At 40.7% G+C, this 21,911-nt stretch overlaps 1 protein-coding gene across 1 annotated transcript in view; it reads left to right on the top strand.

Annotated features, from left to right (window-relative positions):
• Positions 1–2,956: 2,956 nt before the first annotated feature.
• LOC127379521 (collagen alpha-1(XXV) chain) overlaps positions 2,957–21,911 on the top strand; it is a 145,428-nt gene continuing 126,473 nt past the window's right edge. Inside the window, exons 1-2 of the mRNA XM_051429217.1 lie at positions 2,957–3,694; positions 3,853–3,922. Of these exons, the coding sequence (XP_051285177.1) occupies positions 3,398–3,694; positions 3,853–3,922 (367 nt within the window). The 5' untranslated portion in view covers positions 2,957–3,397. The remainder of the gene's footprint in view (positions 3,695–3,852; positions 3,923–21,911) is intronic.

The following is a 21,911-nucleotide window of genomic DNA, read 5'->3' on the forward strand; positions in this document are numbered from 1 at the left end:
AAAGCTTTAAAAAAAAAAGTAATCTAGAAAGACCATTAGGTCCACATTAGGCTGTGACAATTCCACTTTCAGTTCTCTTGTGTCACCTACATTTACAGAAATAGTTTAATTAGTAATAATAATAATAGATTTGACAGTTTTTTAACAAAACATTTGCTGCAAACTGGGAGTAGCTTAAAACAGAACTTGAGTTAAAGCATATTATTATTATTATTATTCTATTACAGTAAATTAGCTTTTTTTATTTGCAGACAACAGCAGAAAACCAGAACAGATGGCCGGAGAGGTCAAGAGGACATAGGCCTATACAATGGACCTCCCCTTAATTTAGAAAACAAGAAAGATAATGACTCAACAAATACATAAACCACAATAAGAAATGCACAAAATGAGCAGAAGAATGCAGCACCAATCAGCAGACAATACACATGAAAATAAAGAAGAAAACAATTATCTAAAAGAAAAATTAGTCATGAGGAATTAAATATGATGATGATTTCCTTTGAATTTTTTTAAAGATAGCAAACTCTTGATAATCTGTACATATTTGTACACCACAATATCTGAGAAAATGTCTGGTTTTACAAACAGGAAGGTTCACATTGACAACTGGCCTAGTTACTGATATCTGTAGACTTACATTTTAGTATTTTGTTCTGATATTCAGCACTCTGGTTAATGTAATTCTCATAACATTAAATATTTAGTGTTTCTTATTGAACTGTATTATTTGCAGGGTGGAGAGGTCTCTGAAGCAGCATTTAGACCAGATGCAACCATAGACTTTCAAATTCATGGGAAATTCTGACACACTAGTTCTGTAAAGGAATTAACTAATTATTTAAATAATAACAAAACACAGCTCAGCATATTAAGTTAAGGAACTGTGAGAACAACATCAGAATTGGATTTATGTTCAAAGTACCTGTAAGTTAAAGGCACATTGGTAACTAGGTTAGGTCACATTTATAAAGTTACATAGTCAAAATGAAATACAAGAACTGGACATATGTGTTTAAATAAAGCCCTGCACTTGCACGCACACAGGTGTTTTCAGTTATTCTGGCTGCTCAGGTTGAAGAATAAGAATTATAAAAGGGAAACTTGTCCCACCCTAACAGCTGCCACAAAGCTAATAGGAGACTGAGGGAGATGTCAATCAAACAGTCTTTTACCTGAAGAGGCCTAATCAGGTAAGATAATAATAATAATAATAATAATAATGATAATAATAATAATCTCCTGTGTGCAATTATCACCTCTATCTCTCATTACATGAAGCATTATGGGTAGAGGTTTTGCACTCCAAGCCTGCAGATTATGCAACAAAACAATAATGTGAATGCTGAACTTGGTAACTAATTAATTTAAAGTGCTGTAGGACTGCTTGTGTTCATTTGATTCTGACACAAACAATGCAAACAATAGTTCTCTTGAGAGGCTGTGTGTTCCTTTGTGGACATGTTCTTCCACTGGATGTGGCATTTGACAGCATCTCCCCCACCTGAAAAATGTTCATTTCCATTAGTCATCCTGGTAGTTTAACTGTTCCAAATTACCAAATGCCAGAGAGATTATGATGTCTGATTTTAGCATTAGCATAATAGACTTGGCCCATGTGAAAGTGCTGAAATGAACTTGAAGTTTAGGAATGTAAAACTATTAAGAGCTAATTTAGAAATCAAATTATTCCAGTAGAATGCACTTGGTTATATGGAGGACATTTGGATGAGTCAGATAACTCAGACCTCTGTGCACCCGTATCCTTCATCCTGAGTGATTTTGAGTGAAGATATAGTTTCACAGAGAAGCATTAAAATGCAAAAACGCTGGAAAAGAAGAACACCAGAATAAGTAGTCTGCAGAGGTTTATGGATATTTGAAGTCCTTTTTGGCTGCATAATGAAAAAATGACTTCTCTATTCAGTGTCATCAGAGTCACTCAGAAATACATTTAGCCATCTTGAAATGGGTGTAGAGGGACAGATGTTGATATTGCTGTTAATTAAATATATCTTAAAACTAGCAGCCTGCACATTAAATTCAGATCGCAGCCTTCAGCACTGATGCATTAACAGAGAGAACACTTGTTGTATTGATTCTTATGTAAGCCAGGAGGTTGAGCCAAAGCCTAGTGATACATTTGATTATCATTGCCATTCATGCACACTGTGCAGCTATAATGTGGATTAGAGTTGATGCAAAGGGCAAAAATGTGTAGATGCATTCTTCATTTCTGTCAGTGCTTTAGTTCTGAACCCTGCAGGACTTTCTCAAAATGATTTTTTCCTTACCCCCCCTTTTTTTTTCATGTAATGTGAATCACTGATGGTCTGTGTGCATTGTCTGCCATCAGAATTCAAGGCACCAAACAGTACAGAGGGGACACAGACTGTGGGGCTCTGCTTGAGCGCTGGTGATGGGCTCTCTGTGACTCTCTTCTCTCCACATGATGTCTATTGAACATCATCAATCAATAAGATGTGCTATTCTCCCACATTTGGACAGTTTAGTGAGTGCTTCTATCCACCCAAACCTCAGAAAGAGATATTTTCGTGCGTTTTTACGCAGCGCCCTGGCCCAAAAAAACATGTTAGCGCTGCCATAAATTGGCTGCAGAAAAATACAGTTTTTATATAGTTACATAGTGAATTTTAAACAACACGATAACTCCATGAAAGATTTATTATCTTAAACGTATTTGCTGTCTTGCAGTAAACCACATTTTTTTGAAAATGTAAGTACTAATTGGCTCTTTACGCAGCGCCGCGTTGTTCTATAACTGGCGGGAATACAATATAACTGCACTTTATATCAACTAATGGCAATGCGCTCCACTGCGAGAGCGCAAAAGGAGCGGGTCAATAAATTATGTTAATCAGTCAGGACAGATTGGAGGCGTGTTGTTGCCGTAATGAGGGGGAGCATGCCTGCGCTGTGGAAAAGCTCCGAGTGGTAAACGCTGTCTCCACTACATGCGCGCCGACTTCCATTTCCCCAGTCTCTCTTTCGACTTTATTGTGCATAATAGCAATTTCCTCTGCAGCAGACTTCTGTGCGAGGCTCCGTGCAACAAGTTTGCAGGAGCGACAACACGCCGTCACACAGGTTTACTCGCGTTTGGCTGCTGGAGTGGAGATCCACTCATCTATCTGTCGCTGTCACCACAAAGTCACTGGACGTGAACGCCGCCTCGCAGACACACACACACACACACACACACACACACACACACACACACACACACACACACACACACACACACACACACACACACACACACACACACACACACAGAGAGAGAGAGAGAGAGAGAGATACAGAACAGTGTGCCATAAATTCGTGACTCGGCGCCAGATGCAGTTTTGCTCCCAACAGCGCGTGTAGTTGTAGTTAAATGGAGATCGCGGAGGCAAGAGGAGCATCCAAGTGCGTGGAAAAAATGGAGAAAGAAGTGGCGCCCCAGAAGCGACAGTGTTACCGCACAACAGTGCTGAACATAATCTCGTCTTTATGTTCAGTGGCATCCATCGCCTTTTGCATTCTTCTGAGCATTAACGCAGCTGATATCAAGAACCGGGTTGTGGATTTGGAGAGTGGGAATGGCGAGCACACCTTTATCCGCGCCCCTGGCTACTCCATGGATGCTTTTAATTCACTGATTGAACAAAGAGTGGATGAGCTGCTCTCTCAGGTAAGATTGTGGCTCTTGTCTTCCTTGAGTTCATTGTTTTTAGCCACTTGATTGACACTAGCAGTGGACAGCCTCACAGAAATCATTCTCACATACTTAGATTTTGTTGAAAGCATCATGTGCATATGAATGAAAATGCCATTCTTTTCCTATTTCAGCGCTCTTATGAACATTTTGTCAAGATCCGGACTGCCAGACAAGCATCACCTGAATGCAACTGCCCTCCAGGTAAAAAATAAAACTACTTTTCCCAGTTCTTTCTGGACATGTGGTTGTCTGTTGGTGTTTAAGACTCTGGATTCTGCACACACCAGCCTGTTTGTGTTGTAAGAATGAATGGAAGCTTTCTGAACAGGTCCTTTAGTTTATTTCATTGAAACCGATGACACATGACAGTTTGCCTGAATAGTGATGATAGTTTGGGGAGGAGATCTGCTGTGAGGGATGCAAACAGCTGACCGGCCATTACACTTAACAGAAAGAAAGGTATTTAACAGTGGTCTATACATAGAGGTGCTGAGAGGTTGTTTGACTTGTGATGCTGCCTGCTCACTTGTCCACTTGGAGGGAGAGAGAGAGAGAAAAAAAAGCCTCTTGAAATTCACATTTCCCACCAGTAGATGGAAACATTTATTCCTCCAGCATGGGTCAGCATTCTGATCATTTTGGGATGGAGTCAAGGTCGGGGGCATTGCTGTCAGAGAAAACAATCAATGCTCCTTCTAAGTATGTGATGGAAAGCTCCAGTAAAGGTTTTAAAGAACCCTGCATGTTCTGGCAATATGGATACAAAATTGCCACCACATAAGCTAGAATCAAATTCTAATGTAAAGTTCAGATGGCGGTGCAGTTTAAAATTTCAGTACATTACGAATGTTTTCTCGATGTTGGGTTGTGGATGCAAAGCAGATTAAGGTCTTTCATCTCCATTTATTGCATTTAATAGCATGATTTCATTCATTCCGATGTAGGAGTTGCATACCGTCTCTGTTGAATGAAAACCACGTATCTCCAGTTGTGATGATTTAAACTTACTCAGATAAACTGAAGGATTAAGTGTACCCTACTTCTTGCTGAAAACAGGAATGTATTTCTGAGCTCATAAAAAGTTGACATTTTGCAGATACATGGTTTTCACAGGACAGCAAAGATATCTGCATCTCTTACTTCTTTCTTCTTCTTTATTGAAGTGTTTGCTCACTGCGTTTTGTGCTTTTTTCATGTGAAATGTTCTTACAAGGTGACTGACAATCATGCGTTTTTAGAATACCAAAGGTTTGTCTAACAGGATTCTCAACCCCTGTCAGTGGTGATAAAAGGAGTCCTTGAAATCAGAATGAAGTTTAATATCTCACCTTTATAAATAACATGTCACTGTGCATGGCAGTAGCATTTCCAAGAACTCTCGTTGAGGCAGATGTGAATGTTATGCTTGTTTCTGGCAGACTGCACTCCGTGTAACTACACCGCTGAACCACTACAGTAGTAGACTACATCCTGCAGGAAACTGACATATTTTCGCTACTTTTTCTCTGTTTGTTTGATAAAAAGGGGTTTGTCCGGATCACGGCTCCAGCTGGAAATGTGATACAGTAAGTGTGAACATACTGTAGGTGACCTCTCTGGAAAAGCCTTCGTTGTGACATTGTGCAGAGTAGGCTTGTGGTTGCAGTTTTGGATGGACAGTCGAGGTGTCTGGGAGCATCTGTGCAGCAGGACTGATGTGTCCTTGGGCAGGAGGCTGAATCCTTCCTAAAGGTGGCGAGTGTTCTGTTGTTGTCTCTGACCTCTGACTTCTCCTTTAAAACAAAGAGATTCCCCCTATCAGATACATACAGGATTATTACATCTATCAGAATCAGACATGGGTGAGAGAAGAAACAAGACTGATGAAAGTCATAATCCTAAATGAATGGCTCAATTTCTTTTCAGTTTTAACAAGTGGTTTATCAATTTGCGAATGACTCATCTGCAGAGTGGGAATGCCTGAATTACTGAGCCAAAAGTACTGGAAGTATTAACCATAATGAGACTCTCACAATCATGCTGCTCTCTGTTCTCCATCCCTATCATATGTCTTCTATTTATTTTCTCCCACCACATTTCTGTAAAGGGCAGAAATAAAACAATGAAAACATTTCACATCAAATGAAGCGCAACGACGCTAAGACCGAGGCGGCACTGAGCTGGATCTCGGAAAACTGGCACTCACAAATTTGATTAGATTTTTTTTTTTCATGTACAGTACACATCCCGTAGTTTTTTTTTTTTTTTTAACTATGGTTACAAACAAAACACATATATCATCAGTATTCTTTGAAGAATCTGTAGCCTAATGTTGATGTTAATGCAGTGTAAGTGTATTACACATGCAACTTTGTTAATGCTTCGGAGTGGGCTTTTTCAGGCCAAATATCCTCATAGCAAATGAATGCTGAATGGGTTCACTCAATATTTATTCTCTCTTCTGTCTAGAAGACAGCCCCTGGCTCAGATGTGGCTTTTTTTTTTTTTTCTTAGAGGGGAGGACCGTAATGTGCTTTTCACAGTCTTCACTTTATTGCTGTCAAAGAAGATGGAGTGGTTGCAAAGACAGAGCAATGGTCCATAGCTCCAGGATGTTTTATAGGTTGCTTCTGAATCAGAGGAAGTTTGTACCATCTTTATCAAAGAGAGTCTGTCATAAACTTAAAGTATATTTTGCTCATGCTGATGTAATTCTTGGTTAATGAAGGTGAAGTTTTTTTATGGTGCCATTTGTCATTCAAACAGTGTCTGGTTTAGCGCTCAGTTTTCAGGACTAAAAGCATTTTCACACTTGGGCTGAACCTGAGATTGTTCCGGCTCTAGGGATGGCAATGTTGGTTGGGCCGCTTTGGGCCAGACTGAAATATCTCAACAAGTACTTTGGATGGATTGCCGTGAATTTTGTGCAGAGATTCGTGGTCTTCAGAGGATTAACGCTGACTTTGGTGATCCCGGACCTATTCGGCTTGCACCAACAGCATGTTGAAATGTATGTTTTTAGTTAAATGTCTCGACAACATTTGGATGGATTGTCATGAAATGTGTTACAGAAAGTGGATCCTACTGACTTTAGTGTCACCATGAAGTTGACATTTTTGTTGTGTTAGTGAAATATCTCTAGCTCTAGATCGATGATGCCCTGACTTTTTCTCCAGAGCCACTAAGAGGTTGAGATTTTTGGTTCGCAGTGAAATATCTCAACAATTATTGGATGGATTTGCATGAAATTTGATTCAGACATTTTTCCCTTCAGTGGGGAGCAAATAGGAGCAATTTTGCTGATCCCTTGACTTTTAGCTTTAGAAGTGAGCTTACCAGACCTCCATAGCCCACTCTTTATCTCTTCTTAAGGCTAGCAGCTTGAGGCTACATTACTACTGGCATAACACACACAAATTGATACTTTTTTTCCTCCATTGTTGCACTCACTGTCATTGTGAGTCTGACAATGTTATAGAAGTGCAAGGTTAAATGGGTGGGGTATATCTTTTTAAGAAGGGATTCCGTTCCACATTTTCATCTTCAGTTTTTCTGGACTGCCCCCTGAGTTTGAAAAACGTTTACACCATAAATTTAATGTATAAAAAACTTGGGTTTAGGGGGAAAAACAAACTAAACTAAGTTGGTTTGAAGTCTCTGGAGTCACACCCACTCTGTGTGCCACACTGTGAACCGGGTCTCCTTATAATTGTTTCAGCATTGGCGGGAAGTTTTCATTTTAATTTTTTTGTGTACCTTCTCCTCCCCTGGGATCTGCATTCCAAGTGGGGCCTGTTGTTTAATGGGACTATAATAAAATGTGCAGTCAGCAAGCACTGGTGCTGTGCTCTTTCCCTGTTTACTCACCCGAACGCCTCAAACCCTCCCTCTCCCCTGCATCCCCTTTTCCCCACTCTGCAGCATTTCTTGATGTTAACGCTTCAAAAAGCCTGGCAGCTAAACACCAGCCAAAGTGCTCTTGAGAAAACAGAACCATACAACCTGTAATGTGCGGAACTTTGTTTTCCCCACTAAACACCCAACGCTGGTTGTCAAGGGCAAAGGGGCAGCAGGGGGTCATATCAGTTGGCTGTTACGTCTGAAGATTTTGAAATAAAACCAGAAGCAGATGCAGCAATAGCTGTTTGGCTTGCTCTGTCAAGTCCAGATTTGAATCACTTAAGCAGAATCAAAACTAAACACACACACACACAGCCCACAAAAACTCAACCTAATCAATCCTTTTCAACTCCTCGTGGCCGAGCTGGGTTGCACTCCCCCTTTCCGCCTCACAAAGTGTGTAATCCCAGTGGCATGATACAATTACAGTTGTGCCAATCCCTTTAGATATCCTCAACTCAGTGGGCAACTGGTAATTAATCACTGACAGATTTTGAATTTAGCCCTCTGTGTGGTTTGGTGCTGGGAGGTGCCCTAATGGCCATGTAATTACTGAGTGCTAGGTAAAGCTAAGCAGACTTCCAGGTAGCCACTGCGGCCAGCTGCTTTTGGTTAGGTGAGTCAGGTTAGGCGGCCTTTGTGAGCAAGTGAGGCCGGAGACGAAAGATGGAGTCTCGGAAGCCTCGCCTGAAGGCAACAGTGAATGGGCAATTATGAATTTGATTGCTGCTAAATTGCTTAACAGGGCATCTACATGTACATCATGAGCACAATGTACTCTAGTGAATAACATCTTCCAGGGATTGTTTTATGCATAAAAAGCTGGGCTCAGATTTTACATCAGTCCCAATAAATTAACATGACGTGATTTATCATAATGAATCATCAGAAGTGGTGCATTTGCCCTAATTTTCAATTCTCACACAAGGTTTATTATAAAGGGCAGGATGCTGGAAATGGCACAGATGGTCTCTTTATACCTTTGACACAGCAGTTTTTATGGGAGATGATGAGGCATGCCAGCTGAAAGCACTAGTAATGACTGTGGGGTTTGAAAGGGTGGCACACTTTTTCTCCTTTTTACTATACATTAACCGGAGGGGACACTCTGAATGGAGAGGAGATGACATGATTTTTATATGAGCGATGTCACAACAGCACTCCGTTGGAGATTGAAGTACCTCAGGCTGGAAGAATGAAGACGGGGCCAAAAGGATGGAGGGCAATCGAAATGCTCGTGCCTAATGGTTCATCTCACGTGTCCTTGAACATTTCCTGGCAGTGATCCTCAATCGTCATTTCGTGTGGAATAAAATAGAAAGCTTGGAGATCCTGTCTTGGCTGCTGCTGCAGTTACTACTTGGAGTTTAATGAAGGGGTTTCCATCACCACAACATAACGGCACACCCCACAATTGAATAAAACAATTGTCTCCCTTTTTTTATTTGAGAGGCATTTGCTCCTAAAATAGGCTGTTTTTATAATAAAATTAATGCTTTCCCTTTAGGATTCATTGCACTTTCTGCGTCATCAAAGCATAAAGTTGGACAAAGAGATTCAAACTGTTAAAGGTGGAGCATTATTCTAGTGTGGTTTTGTGTCTGGCTTCAATAAGCTCTTTGTCAATGGATGTCACCCAAGTTGTGTGATGACAGTTGAATGATTTTCCTGTTGGACGTGCTGCATTAAAACTTTTCTTGGCCCTCCATGTATCTACTCAGGCATGTTATTTCAGGGAGGTCTGAGACAGTGTTCTTTGCGGTGTATACTTTTTGTTGTTTGCTCATGTAGATTCTTTCTCTTCATCCTGCGTGGAGGCTAATTTGTTGTTTAAATATTGAGGAAAATTATTAAGTGTCATCACTTAGGCAGGCCTGGTGTGTATCTCAGTGTCTGCACCTTCAAGGGGGGCCCTTTGGTGTTGGTGATACAACATTGCCCCGTAACCTCCAGTGCAGATGGGGCAATCACTGCTGTTGGTTCCCTTTGATGCTCTGTGTCCCGGGATCCAGTGCTCCTCTGTCAAAGCTGGGTGGCAAATCCTCCACAAAAGATGGCTCACAAACTTGGTGCCTCATCTGCTGGGTGCCCTCTGACACTGCGTTTAAAGTTCTAGTCATCTTCCTACTGAAGTCTCCTTTGTGATTGCTTAAGTTCACCCTTCCCTTCACCAGCCCACATACTCATCCCTGACCCACCAATATTCAAAGGGACTTTAATAGACAAGGGGGGCCTTTTCTAATGTGACACCCATGTGGAACAGCTGGTCTACTGTTCAATATGGTGATTTTCTGTGACTGGAAGGTCAACTGCAATGTTCAAGGATTTTCTTCTGTGTACTCTGACCTCTAGTAGCGCTATGGAGCTGTTTTTTCTATGAGTGGGTCCCCGTTTTGGTTATCTCATGCAAATGCACATGTCATGTGAATCATATTCCTGCCAATGATTTCAAGTTATTCCTCTGACCTACAGGTGATATGCCAAGATATGTTGAAATGTAGCAACAAAGGCAATGAAGAATCTTGTAAAGATGAATGTAAGCAATGCAGGATTTAAAATACTACTTCAAATCTTTTATTTTATGAAGAAGAAAAAGGCTTTCAACATGCCTCTGTGTTTCTGCGCGTTTCACGGCCACCATAGTTTCTCTTTTGTGCTTAGAAGGGAAGGAAGAAACGAGGGAGTTGCCATCTGAAACTACACTGCTGGAGGCCACAAAATCCAACAGACCTCTGATATATTGTATTTCTTTTACCAGCCTGTCTTATTGAAGCTCTCTAGATGAAACTTTTGATATATAGTCAGTATTTCCTGTTAATTATTATTGGCATAATGCTAGCAGAATGTCAAATACAAAATACATTATATTGCTCTCTGATTTAGAATGCAATTTAGCCCCCCAATGCCTGTCTCCATGAAAAACTATTTTTATTTCATTCGTTTTGAATGTAAGAATGATTTTCCTGTGTCTGTCGTCAATTTCAAATCACCAGTATAAAGCACGATGATGCCAGTGTTCACCCGTGTCATGGAAATTCTGGGCTCCAGACAAGCAAAGAGAACTAGGAACCCCTGAGGCGCTCCCCACACGCTCCACCCCCCCTCCCCCCCACCGCCTGTGGCTTTGTGCCCCAGGCCTCCCAGCCCTAGCAGGCATGGAGGATAGGGGGTGAGGGGCACAGATGCTGCTAGTCTGTACTCCATCAGCCTAATAAGAACAGGCACTACAAATAAAACGAAAAAAAAAAAAAATCATTGGGACATGCCACGGCAGGAAGCTATAATTTTGCCAACGTGCGCCTGACATGCAAACTATGGTTAACATGGTCTTGCCACCATTCATGGGCATCCCTAAAAAGATGTCTTTAATTGAATAAACAATGCATGAATGGTGTTTGCAGAGTCTGTTTATTTAATGTGTGTATGCATCATTTAGTCTAAGTCCACAGACTGAGGGTAGCATTAGCTTAGGACTGTTCCATGTTATGTTCAGTTCTTAAGTCCAAAAACAGCTTACCTTGACAAGAAGTAATTTGTCATTTTGGTCCTAAACCTAAACAAGGGAGTGTGTGAAAATCATTGGTGTAGGGAGGGGGGTGGAACCATTTCTGTCGTGTTTTTAAAAATTCAAGACCCTCCCAAGTGTTATCAATATTTTAACAGCCCCATTTCATTACAATTATACTTAATGTATGAAAATGTAGGAAAAGTACATTTAGATGATATATCCCAATTTACTATTATTATTATTAGTAGTAGTATTATTGTTACAGAACAGACATTTTCACAATGTACCCCATCAATACTCATATTAGAAGTGAAAATGATTTTACAACAAACAGATGATGGCATCCCATTAACTAAATATTCCACTCTACTTTTGAACTGAACTTTTGAATGATCTACTAAATGAATAGATGTTACCACTGCACTGACTGTGTGATCACAGCCCAGGCACCAGCTCTGACTAGTGTTGATTAATATGCTGTAAAGATTGCTCTTTGCTAGAGATCACAAACAAATGTATAATATCCACATTTTGTGTTTCTCAGATTGGGCATCAGTGCTTTGAGAAAGGTTGTTTGACCTCTGTGTATGTCATAGTACATAGTACGTCTCACAAGGCAAAGTTGAAAAAAACTCCTGGTCTCCCAAAAAGACAGAAAACCTTTGCTTAACCGAAAATACAAATTTTAATGCTGCCCCCCTTTTCTGATCCCTAAACAATGTTTGTACAGTCTCTAACCACAAGTCCATCTTTTAGATTAATTCCCTTTATTGGCGTTTCTGAATTAAAATAACAAAATGATTTTATTGTCTTTTGTTTAATTTCCAAATTTCAGTCTACACAACATTGGTAGTAATCCTTTCAGACCATTTCTTTACGGTGGTTGCAAAACATTTAGCTAACATTTTGGAGTGCCCTCTTTTTAATTTTCAAACCCTTTAGTCTCAGCAAAAACAAGCAAGCAATCCCTCAAGCTATCCAAAGACAGCAGGGATTCAGGCGATTTCTCAAAGTGGAAAAAGTGATGGAGGCAAGCAGGGTTTGCCCAGCGGCTGGCCAGATGTATGCTCCCAGACTCCCCTGGGGCGCCACTGAGAGGTTGGACTCTCAAAACGGTCCAAACAGTTGGATCGGACTGCTGGTGTTTCTTGTTGACTGGGCCAACACTGTTAGACGTCCAGCGGGCTTGTCAGTTACGGGGGACCCTCTCTTGTTTTCCCCCCCCTTCACTGTCCCATTTCATGTTCAGTTTAAGATACAAGAATGTCTTGCTTGAGATCTTGTCAGCTTGTTCGATGCCCCCCTCCTCACCACCACTCACCAGGGGACTTGCACTTTGCCAGCCGGCTCTTCCTTCTCAAAGCTTGTGCTAAATGTGACATGAAATATGAGTCATCCTGTAGATCTGAGAGGGTAATAAACACACCGAGCAAACATTTGAGCCCATGTGCACTCACAAACATGCTGTTGCACACCCGTGGATCCAACTGTAGCACAAAATATGCACACTCGCGAATGATCACATATGTAGAGTCGCCAGTACCACAGAGACATGCAGCCATGCGTGACACCCTGCAGTCCCTCACTGTGGATTTTGTTATTTGATCTATTACCAGTGGCAAAAGGTTTTGATGATATTGTGGTTTGGTTAATTTAATTTTCTAAATTAAGAGAGGGAGAGAGCATGAAATAAGTGGATTGAAGTCATTCATTCTCAATTTTCTCAACAAGCTGTGATATTAAAAATGGTGTAGAATGCGGTTTTCTAATTAAGACTTATGTAATGGTATTTTTCCAAAATATTTCTGAGTACTTTTTTTCTTTCCCCTTTAGCATGCAATTTATCTAGAATATGCAATTAAATCATATGGCTCAAATAAACAAAACAGTGTCCGGAGGGAGTGAAAATTTTCCAGTTTAACATACCTGGGAATGTACATGCATCTACTGCGTCTGCGTCAGTTAAGATAGATTAATATGTTGAGAGTTGCCTCATGGTCTGGTAGTAGCACAGACTGTCGTGCTTTCAGGGGCCCCTCCCCTTGTATCTGATGAAGAAGAGGGTAGAAACAGCTGTGTAAGCCACAGTTAAGGCCTGGAAAACCCAGTGGTGAGACAGACAACCCTATGCACTTTAATTTAATTGAGCGGTCATTTGATATGGTCCAAGCAGGCTAGACGGCTTGTTAAATTGTAATTTTCGACAGCTTGATAAACGGCACTGATGCTCTGTCCTTTAAGTCCTACGTGGAGGTACTAATATGGGACACTGTGGTACGACGATGTGAACTGTGCTTGTCAGCGTACTACTTTGCTGTTCCTGCGTGAACCAGTTTTGAATTGTGAGAACTTTTTTTATAATGTATTTTGGCCTGTTCTTAGTCTTTATGGCAATTATGTTATTGTTATTGTAAGATTAGTCATGCAGCGGTAAGGTAAAAGTGTAAGTAGGAGATAAGAATTCATGAAATAATTGACCCTTTCCCCAAACAATGATTGCAAAATCTTAGCTTAGGAACCGTAACAGCAGGCCTGTCAAGCTTTGTGATATTTGGTATTTCAAGGCTCTAGAGGGCGGTGTCCTCTTTTTTTTAACCTTTCCAAATGCAAAACACAAGAGTAAAACTGTGAGTAAGAGACGTAATGTTAAACCTTTGTCATGACTTAAAGGACCAGTGTGTAGGATTTAGTGGCATCTGCTGACGTCTATATTTAATGACCTTTGAATGAGAACAGACTGTGAAGTGTGACGGTGGCCACGAAACTCATGAAGAATGTGAAAGGCCCTCTCTACAGCCAGTGTTATGTTTGTCCTTCTTGGGATAAACATGGCCGTTCAACATGGTGGCCTTCACGGAAGGTGACCCCCGGCTTATTCTGAGATAATGAAAACACAACGATTCCTATATTCATTTAATTATACACTAATGAAAACATACCTATAGATATTATAATCCATTCCCAGTTTACTAGCTTACTATCTACAGTCACTGTAGTAACTTTGCCTTACTTCTAAAGCTATTGTTAGCTCACTACATCATTTTGTGGGTTACATTAGCAAAAACCCTGTTTAAGAAAACTGTCTGAAAACACAATAAAGTTTGCGTGTCCTGTTTTATGTAGCAATCATTTGCATAGTTAAGACCCTTGAGTCAGCTGGAAACAATAAAAAGTCAGTCAGTTATTAGCTAGTTAGCCAGCTAGCTACAGTCATTTTTAACAGGCCAAATCAGTGGTCATCTACTAGAGATGAGAAGCCTGTTGGAATCAAAGACCCACTGTCTCAAAAATACTAAGAATTTTGAGTGTTAAATCTGCTGCCATCATCATTGTACATGATAAACGTGCATTGCTAAAACAGAGAGCTAGACAAGCGTGGCACAGCAAGTGAGAGGGGCGTGGCTCAGTGCAAACTCATTATGCTGAATTCAGATAAGTATTCAGTGTTTATGCAAAAGACAATCCCATTGAAATGCTTCCACCCATTGCACACTGGTGAAGAAAGAATATCTCAGCTGATAATGCCATTCATCTGGATTCATGCTGTGTTGTTTGTGTGCGTTCATACACTGGTGTCTGTTGGGTTTTAATGAATCAAGCATACTGAGTGGAAATGTTATGAGATTGTAAATCAGAATACCTCATGCATATTTTATACATTTTCCTTGCAAAAATAAAAGCACAATTGATCATTTATGCTGAATGTAACATCCAAATGATGCACAGACACAAAAGTTGCCTTTGAAGTGTTATCTTTTCTAGTACTAGTAATTTATATTAATGTATTTTTTAAGGAAATGACCTAAATTCCCTACTGTGGTAGTATAGAGACTACTAGTTTTCTGTGGGTTTTATCTCAACTATGGACTTCTCTGTGAAGTCTTCTCCTGTGTCCTCACACACTTTGGGAAAGTTTAGAGGACCGTTTGAGAAGTTTCAGAGGTTTGTGCGTCATGCTGCTTTGTAAAATTTGTCATAGCACTGATATAGCTTCAACTTTATATTTAGTTTATAGCACATAGTGGCTGACAGTGATGGTGATGTTGCTAATGGTACAGCTGTAGGAGAAGCTTTACTTCAGGTGGTACATCATTCATTAACTGTAGGGTTGGCTGTTCCTCCAGTCAACATGTCAAACCCCATATTTCTTCTAATGCCTGTCTATGTGTAGTAAGCATCTGTCAAATGAATGTAATGTAATGGTGATAATGCTCTGAAACACAGATGTTGCAATCAGTTGCCCTACATGTAATAACCTTCTTGACTCTCTATCAATCAACATGACGTCCTGCAAGGCTCTGTCTGGATCCAGGTTAATGAGCCGCCTCCCATGAGCATGCTACTATCTCAAGCAGTTTCACATCTTGTGTGGTTTCTTATACTGTACTTGGTTACTGCAATACAAAGTTAACTTCCTCAACAAGATTGACAATTTTGGTATGTTGGCTTGAGCTGGGAGTGCCATTCATTTCCCACAGAATATTGCATTTACCACCTGCTGTGTCCGCTGCAGGATGTTTCAGGTAGAGCATGCACCGGATAAATTTAACACATGCTAGAAATTCTACACATGACACACACCTGACTGGAAGTGTTGGAATACATCATTGTGTCCAAGTATGTTTGGATGTGCTATTGTTGGCACTATGCTATCTATTTGTAGCTTTCGTTTAATGCACATAAACTGACTGGCAGTTCGGATTGTGGTCTAGAAGGAACATATTGCTCCCTGTGGCACCCGTTGATTGACAAAGATAAACTGCACAGAGAGCACAGTCTAAGTAAACCAGTTGCTTAATTGGAGCCATCCCTGCTCCTTTAGCGCACAGTAAATGTTTATTGTCTCATAAGTACGCCCCCAAGTGTTTTCACTGGATTCCCAGGGTCTGTGTATAGTGCAAATGAATGGCAATACTTATGTTCATAGTTTGAAGCTGCAGCAGATAAAGATAGCCAAACTTACTGATACCCTGCAAAACATAGTGAGAGTTGGTGGGAAAATTAACTGACGACCTTTTTGCAAAGCCATCATGTCGCTGAGTGATTATGACTTAATCTGGATTAGTCAAGGTTATCACTATTGTCAGTCTCTGGATAAGAAAATGGTAATAGGTGATCTTTCCTTCTTAGGAGATATACTGGGTGCGAGCATGACTGATTTGAAGTGCTTTCGGTAGGAATTATCTCTTTCTCAGTGCTAAACAGCAAAAGATGGGTAGGGATCCATCACCATGCCCTTGACCTTCAAAACAAATTACCTTCCCAGCATTCTCCCTGCCTCAGATACCACAGTTGAACATTAGAGGCTATTCAGTAGCCATAGGGAAAAAATTATGGAGAAGAGACATGACTTTACATGACGTACATTTCAGCTGATTAAATATGACCTGACATGCCAGTAGTTAGAACTTGCCACAGTATTTTTGGTGCCCAGGGTAAGATGGTGACCAGATTAGTTTATCTTTCCCATAGTGCCAAATGCATGTGTAATATCAATTTAAGGAATACATTTTGTAAACATCCTTACACCCAAATTGACTCTTGGATTTCAGCTTCAGTGTGCATTTGCTGTCAGCTACGACATGCTTTTTCCTTTCATGTAATATAATAAATGAGAGGGAAACTCTTGCACACGTGTGGGTCTCCAGTCAGATCCCCAGTGTAATATAGACTTGATCGTGTACTTGTTATTCTTAAAGCAGTCATTCATGCACTATTGGCTATCCCACCTATGAACTTGGAGTTGCTTTTTTGAGGTGGAGGTCAGTTGGCAGGAGCTGGCTGCGTTACTGCAAATGTCAGGTCCCAATAATATGAGGGTGTAGGTTTCGTCTGAGCGAGAACAGGGAATAACACGGCATAACTCAATGTTTCTTTGGTTTAAATCAGTTTCACTGAGTCCCATAGGAGGTAAGGCACTCTTGCTTGTGAATGTCATACCCATAAATCTACATCTTGCTAGCCCTAGATGTAGTTGCAGTTTAAGAAAATATTGCTGAGTTGAATGTAATTAATAAAATTACAATTAATATGGAGTGGATATTAACCCTCTGGAGTCTGTCGGATTATCTGTGAATACACTGAGCATGTTTTATTTAAGTTAACAGCTTTATATTATTTATCATGTTGATACAAGCTGATAATTTCTTACATTTTCCTGCTGTGTCTGTATAACTAGTGAAATAATATTTTGTACAACCTTGAACTGTTCTGAATCATTTTTCTTCTTTTTTGGGTTCCTGGCAGCTTTTTACTTACAATATGAGAAGTTGACTAATAGCTGAGTTTGTGTTGCAAAAAAGAATACCATGTTTATGGGGTAAGGAGATTTTAAAATGTGCCACACAAACAGAAATGAATGCATTTAAAGTTGGCAAAATTGAATTGATATCAAGCTGGGCACCAGAAGTTTGAGGAAAAAGAGAGTGTTGCAAAATCCTTTGGCTTTTTTGTCAGAGTGAATACACTTAAGTGGCTGAAAGTCATCACCACCCTTTAAAATCTCCAATACCATGAAGTGCTGGATTCACTGACGTATGTGGTTGTGGCCTCTTGGTTGTGTTTGTTCTGGTGGTGGCAAGGCAAGACAAAATCAGTGGACCGGATATGAAGCTACCTCTGAGAGGTGCCGCCTGAGGCAGTGCGTGGTGCTGACAGAGGTCAGAGCTGCAGAGTTTTAGGTTGCAAAACTGCCCTGCTGCATTGGGCATAATGTTTATACTAGCAGACTTTGCTGAATACATTAGTTATGAAGAAGCTTACATAGAACGTGTGCATTCACTCATTATATAAAGTGGTGAGGTGGATGGAGATTAGTGATTGAGCATTTGACAGTTTTTTGTACAAGTTTTTGGTTTTTATTATTTGCATGCTGGCTTGCAGCACACTGAGAGAAGTGCACAGGGTGGGAGGGTAAGATGTATTGCAAGTGCAAAGGGGCAAGGTTTGAGGGCTTATAAGAGAAGAAAAATGGATTCGAACTACATTTCTCTCTTTTATAGTTTGCTGACACTCTGCTCCAGGTAGACTTCTCCCCTCCGGCCTGTTCTCGGATTAGCGTGTGCTAGCCAAAGTCAACATGAGAGGAAGTGGGGAAACGGCTTCCCTCATTCGCACCAAGACTGCTAATGCCTCGCCAGATCTGGTGTCAGACGAGTCAATTTGAGATGGATAATTTGTCTTCAACATAAAACTAATTTGATAGTTTTTTTTATATATTATAGTTTGTATACTCTTACAAAACTGGTTGATATCTTCTGGGTGTGCATCCTTTTAATCTTAGTGGGAGAGAGATTGCTGGAGAGATAATGGAAATATCTGGAACAGAAGTTGATTGCACATTATATCTGGGAAAAATCCAAGACATATTTATGGCACAGGATGAATACCTCCCTTAAAATACCTCTGGCTGCCAGTAAGAAAGCCATCACATGGAAAGGGCCGCAAGGAAACTATCCAGCCAAGGACAACTAGACTGCAGTTGTCAATGAAATTGTGTGTATTTGACCATTATCTTAAAGAAAAGGTTTGTCTGTTTGATACACTCATTCGACCAACAAATTGTTTTTGTACAGATTAAACAAATGAGATAGAGTGGGTTAATTAGTGAGCTTTAAAGCCTTTGGGCAGAGCCAGGCTAGCGGTTTTCCCCTGTTTCCAATCTTTCTCTCAGCTAAATTAGCGAGCTTCTGGCGGTGGCTTCATCTTCAACCTATAGACATTAGAGAAATACTGTATATAGAAAATACAATATATGGTATATATGTAATCTATTACATGAGTTATTGAAAAATCCTGTACTATCATTTTGCTGCCCATGCCAACACACTAAATAAAGTTTCGGAAAAAAGGGTTACATGAATCTCTGTTTTGCATCCATATTACAGAGGCCAAAAACGGAAGGGTAATAAGTCTGAAAATGAGGCAAATTGCTTGTAAAACAGGTTACGCAAAAGTCACCAAAACATCATCAAGGCACTGCTTGCCACCTCTTGATGTCAAAATTGGGTCATGTTCAAGGCCCTTCCCAACCCACCCGTGTTTAATTGCCATGTGCTAAAGAATTTCCCATGTGCACACAAACCAGTCAAGTCTGGTGCGGCCTAATAATTGTTCAGTCAAATCGCCTCTTTGTGCTGCTGTCTACACTCAGGCTGCCAGGATTTTTTTCCCCCTTTCTGCACTCTTCAAATGAGATCTCCCCATGCTTGCAATGATGGCTCAGAACGAGCCATTGCAAAGTATTCTCTAATTGACAGGGGTTATCTGCTCAAAACTCCTTTCGCTCCCTTGCTGTACGGTCAGCCACAACATAAAAGTCATGTCTAGCTGTTTGATTTCAACCAGGGGCAAAGCTGTCCTTTAAAAGCAGTCACATAGACATGTATCCCTTCCTCTACCAGCATGGCCCCTCATCTGCTCTGTCCAATCGTCCTCTTTATCCTGTTCAAAGGCTCTCTCCAGTTCCAATGAGAGGAGCATGGGGAAGCAAGCTGTTTGGGGTCTACAGCTACTGACTGGATTTATTGACTGGGCGAGACAAAAAAAAGTGACCAAAATAAGCAGAAAATGACAAACACAGACTGGTGGGCAAAAAAAACCAAACCCTCCACACTTTGTTGTGAGTGGAGCAGCCTGTGTGTGCGCTGCTGATATGGATCCCCCATGAGAAGGTTCAGGTCACTGAATCCCTCCTCAAACAGGCCTCAGAAAAAAGATTTATTTTTTTGCTTCAAAGTTGGAAGGGGGGAAAAAAAATAGGAAACAACCAGGGTTTTTAGCATGCTCACTGCAAAAGGGTTTTCTGTGACGCTTCAGAATGATAAATTATATAAATGTCTTTGGAGGCCACATTAAATGGTTCATGAAAATAGCAGGCCCTCAGAGAGTTTACTGTGCCTCCTCTGTACAGCACGCTTTGATGATGGTAAATGGTACACTGTTCTATCTGCTTTGACAAAATGTCATCGTCCTGAAAAGGTTTTATCCTGTGTTAGTGTAATTTCTCTCCAGTGAACACGGCAGTGTAGCCGGCGTGACTTTTGATGATTGGTATTGACTCTCAGTATTGTCTAGCTAGCTGGGATTTTACCTGCTCTCGCCACATCCATTAGAAGCCTCTGAAACTCTAAACTGCCGCAGAAATGAAGCAGGTCAGGCTTTGCACAATATTGATGTCTTAAAATATCGAATATGTCAGTTAGGTCTTGTAGCTTGTTGGGTTGTTGTGTGTGCGTAGGTGTGTTCACGTAGAAATTCAAGCTCAGGTCAGACAGACTGTTGGCATGGCTCCTAGTTCTCACCAAGAAAGCAGCCCCTGTCACACTCCCAAAAACCCTGGGCTGGAGATGAAACAGAGAAGAGAGTGTGTTGGTGTGTATATGTATGTACTGTGTATGTGTGTACCTATGAGCCCTGTGCATCTCTGACTTGCCTGTGCCTCATACTGACATTTCCAACTGGTGCTGTTGTAAATAAGTCCGTCAACCACAGCAGGTGTGGGGAGCAGGCCTGGGAGCAGGGGAGGTCTGCGTCCCTTCAACCCCAGGCCGCAGTGAAACCATCCTGGAGATGTCAATATTTGCACTCGGTATCAAAGCCGGCCCTGTTTTTGTATGAAAAACCAGGCTGTACAGAAGCAAGCTTGTCCGTGACTCCTGGGGATGTCACACTTGTCATATTTTATGAAATTAGCATAAACTCACTATTGGCTACAGCATGTGTTTAGGACATAAATTGTGTGTTGCCCTTTTACCATAATTTGAATAGTATGGCAGTAGCATGAATTAGACCACATTTTCATCGTCTTGTCTTGGGAAAGTCAGTGAACAGAACATTTAAAGCTGCACTAATCAATATTTCTAAATGGACAGTGGGTCAAATGACTTTGTATAAATGGAAAGATGTCATCCGTTGTCACAAACCCTCAGATACTCATCACCAGACTGCAGTTAACCTCTGCTTTAGTGTCTTTCAGCTCATTGTTTTGAATGTACAGCCAGAAACTTTATTGTTTTGGTTTAGTCTTGCAGCTCTCCCCAGTGTCTTTTAGCCTTATCCAGCAGCTTTTTTCCTCAGCAAAAACTGAAGAGACTACTGTAGGCTACCTGCCCAGCACCAAACAGAAGCATATTGGAGCATTTAGCACGTAGGAGCTGATGGAGAGTAAAACAGAGCTAAAAGGAGAGTCTGTCTTGGACACGTTCATCAGGATGCCAGAAATATGACTCCAAATGAATGCTAATGTTGCTCCATGTCTGTTGGATGTGCACAGTAAATAGGCAGTGTTGTGTTATCAGTGAGCCTATAACAATGTTCTCATCAACACTAAGATGTGAAGGTGTGGCCACCTGGCTCAAAACAACTTGAGCAGTCAAGATGTTTTAGCTAATTTGAAAGAGAAAATGTTAGTATTAGAATTATGGCCTAAAACTGATAGATTAAGACATTTTAGGTACCGTCACCGGTTTTACCTTACAAATAAAATAGTTAAGTATGCTGAACTTTTGGATTGGAACAAGCCGTTAGGAGCTAATTTTATTGTAACTGACAGAAATAATGGCCAAAACGTTCAAGTGAATCAGAATTATCCTTTCAGGCTAGTTTAGTTGCTGCACCTCTTTGGCATGAATTGGAGCTTGTTTGTGAAAGTGCACATTCACAACCTAAGCGACATCGGCACTACTTCCAGTTTAATCTTCTTTGTATGAAACTTCTAATCTAGTCTTCTGGTCTATCTTCAACAGCCTCTTTCCTTGATCCGTTTGCTGCAATAAAACACACTTTTCTCAGTTTTTGTACACA

Source organism: Dicentrarchus labrax, unplaced genomic scaffold, assembly GCF_905237075.1.
Source record: "Dicentrarchus labrax unplaced genomic scaffold, dlabrax2021, whole genome shotgun sequence".
NCBI classification, from domain to species: domain Eukaryota; kingdom Metazoa; phylum Chordata; class Actinopteri; family Moronidae; genus Dicentrarchus; species Dicentrarchus labrax.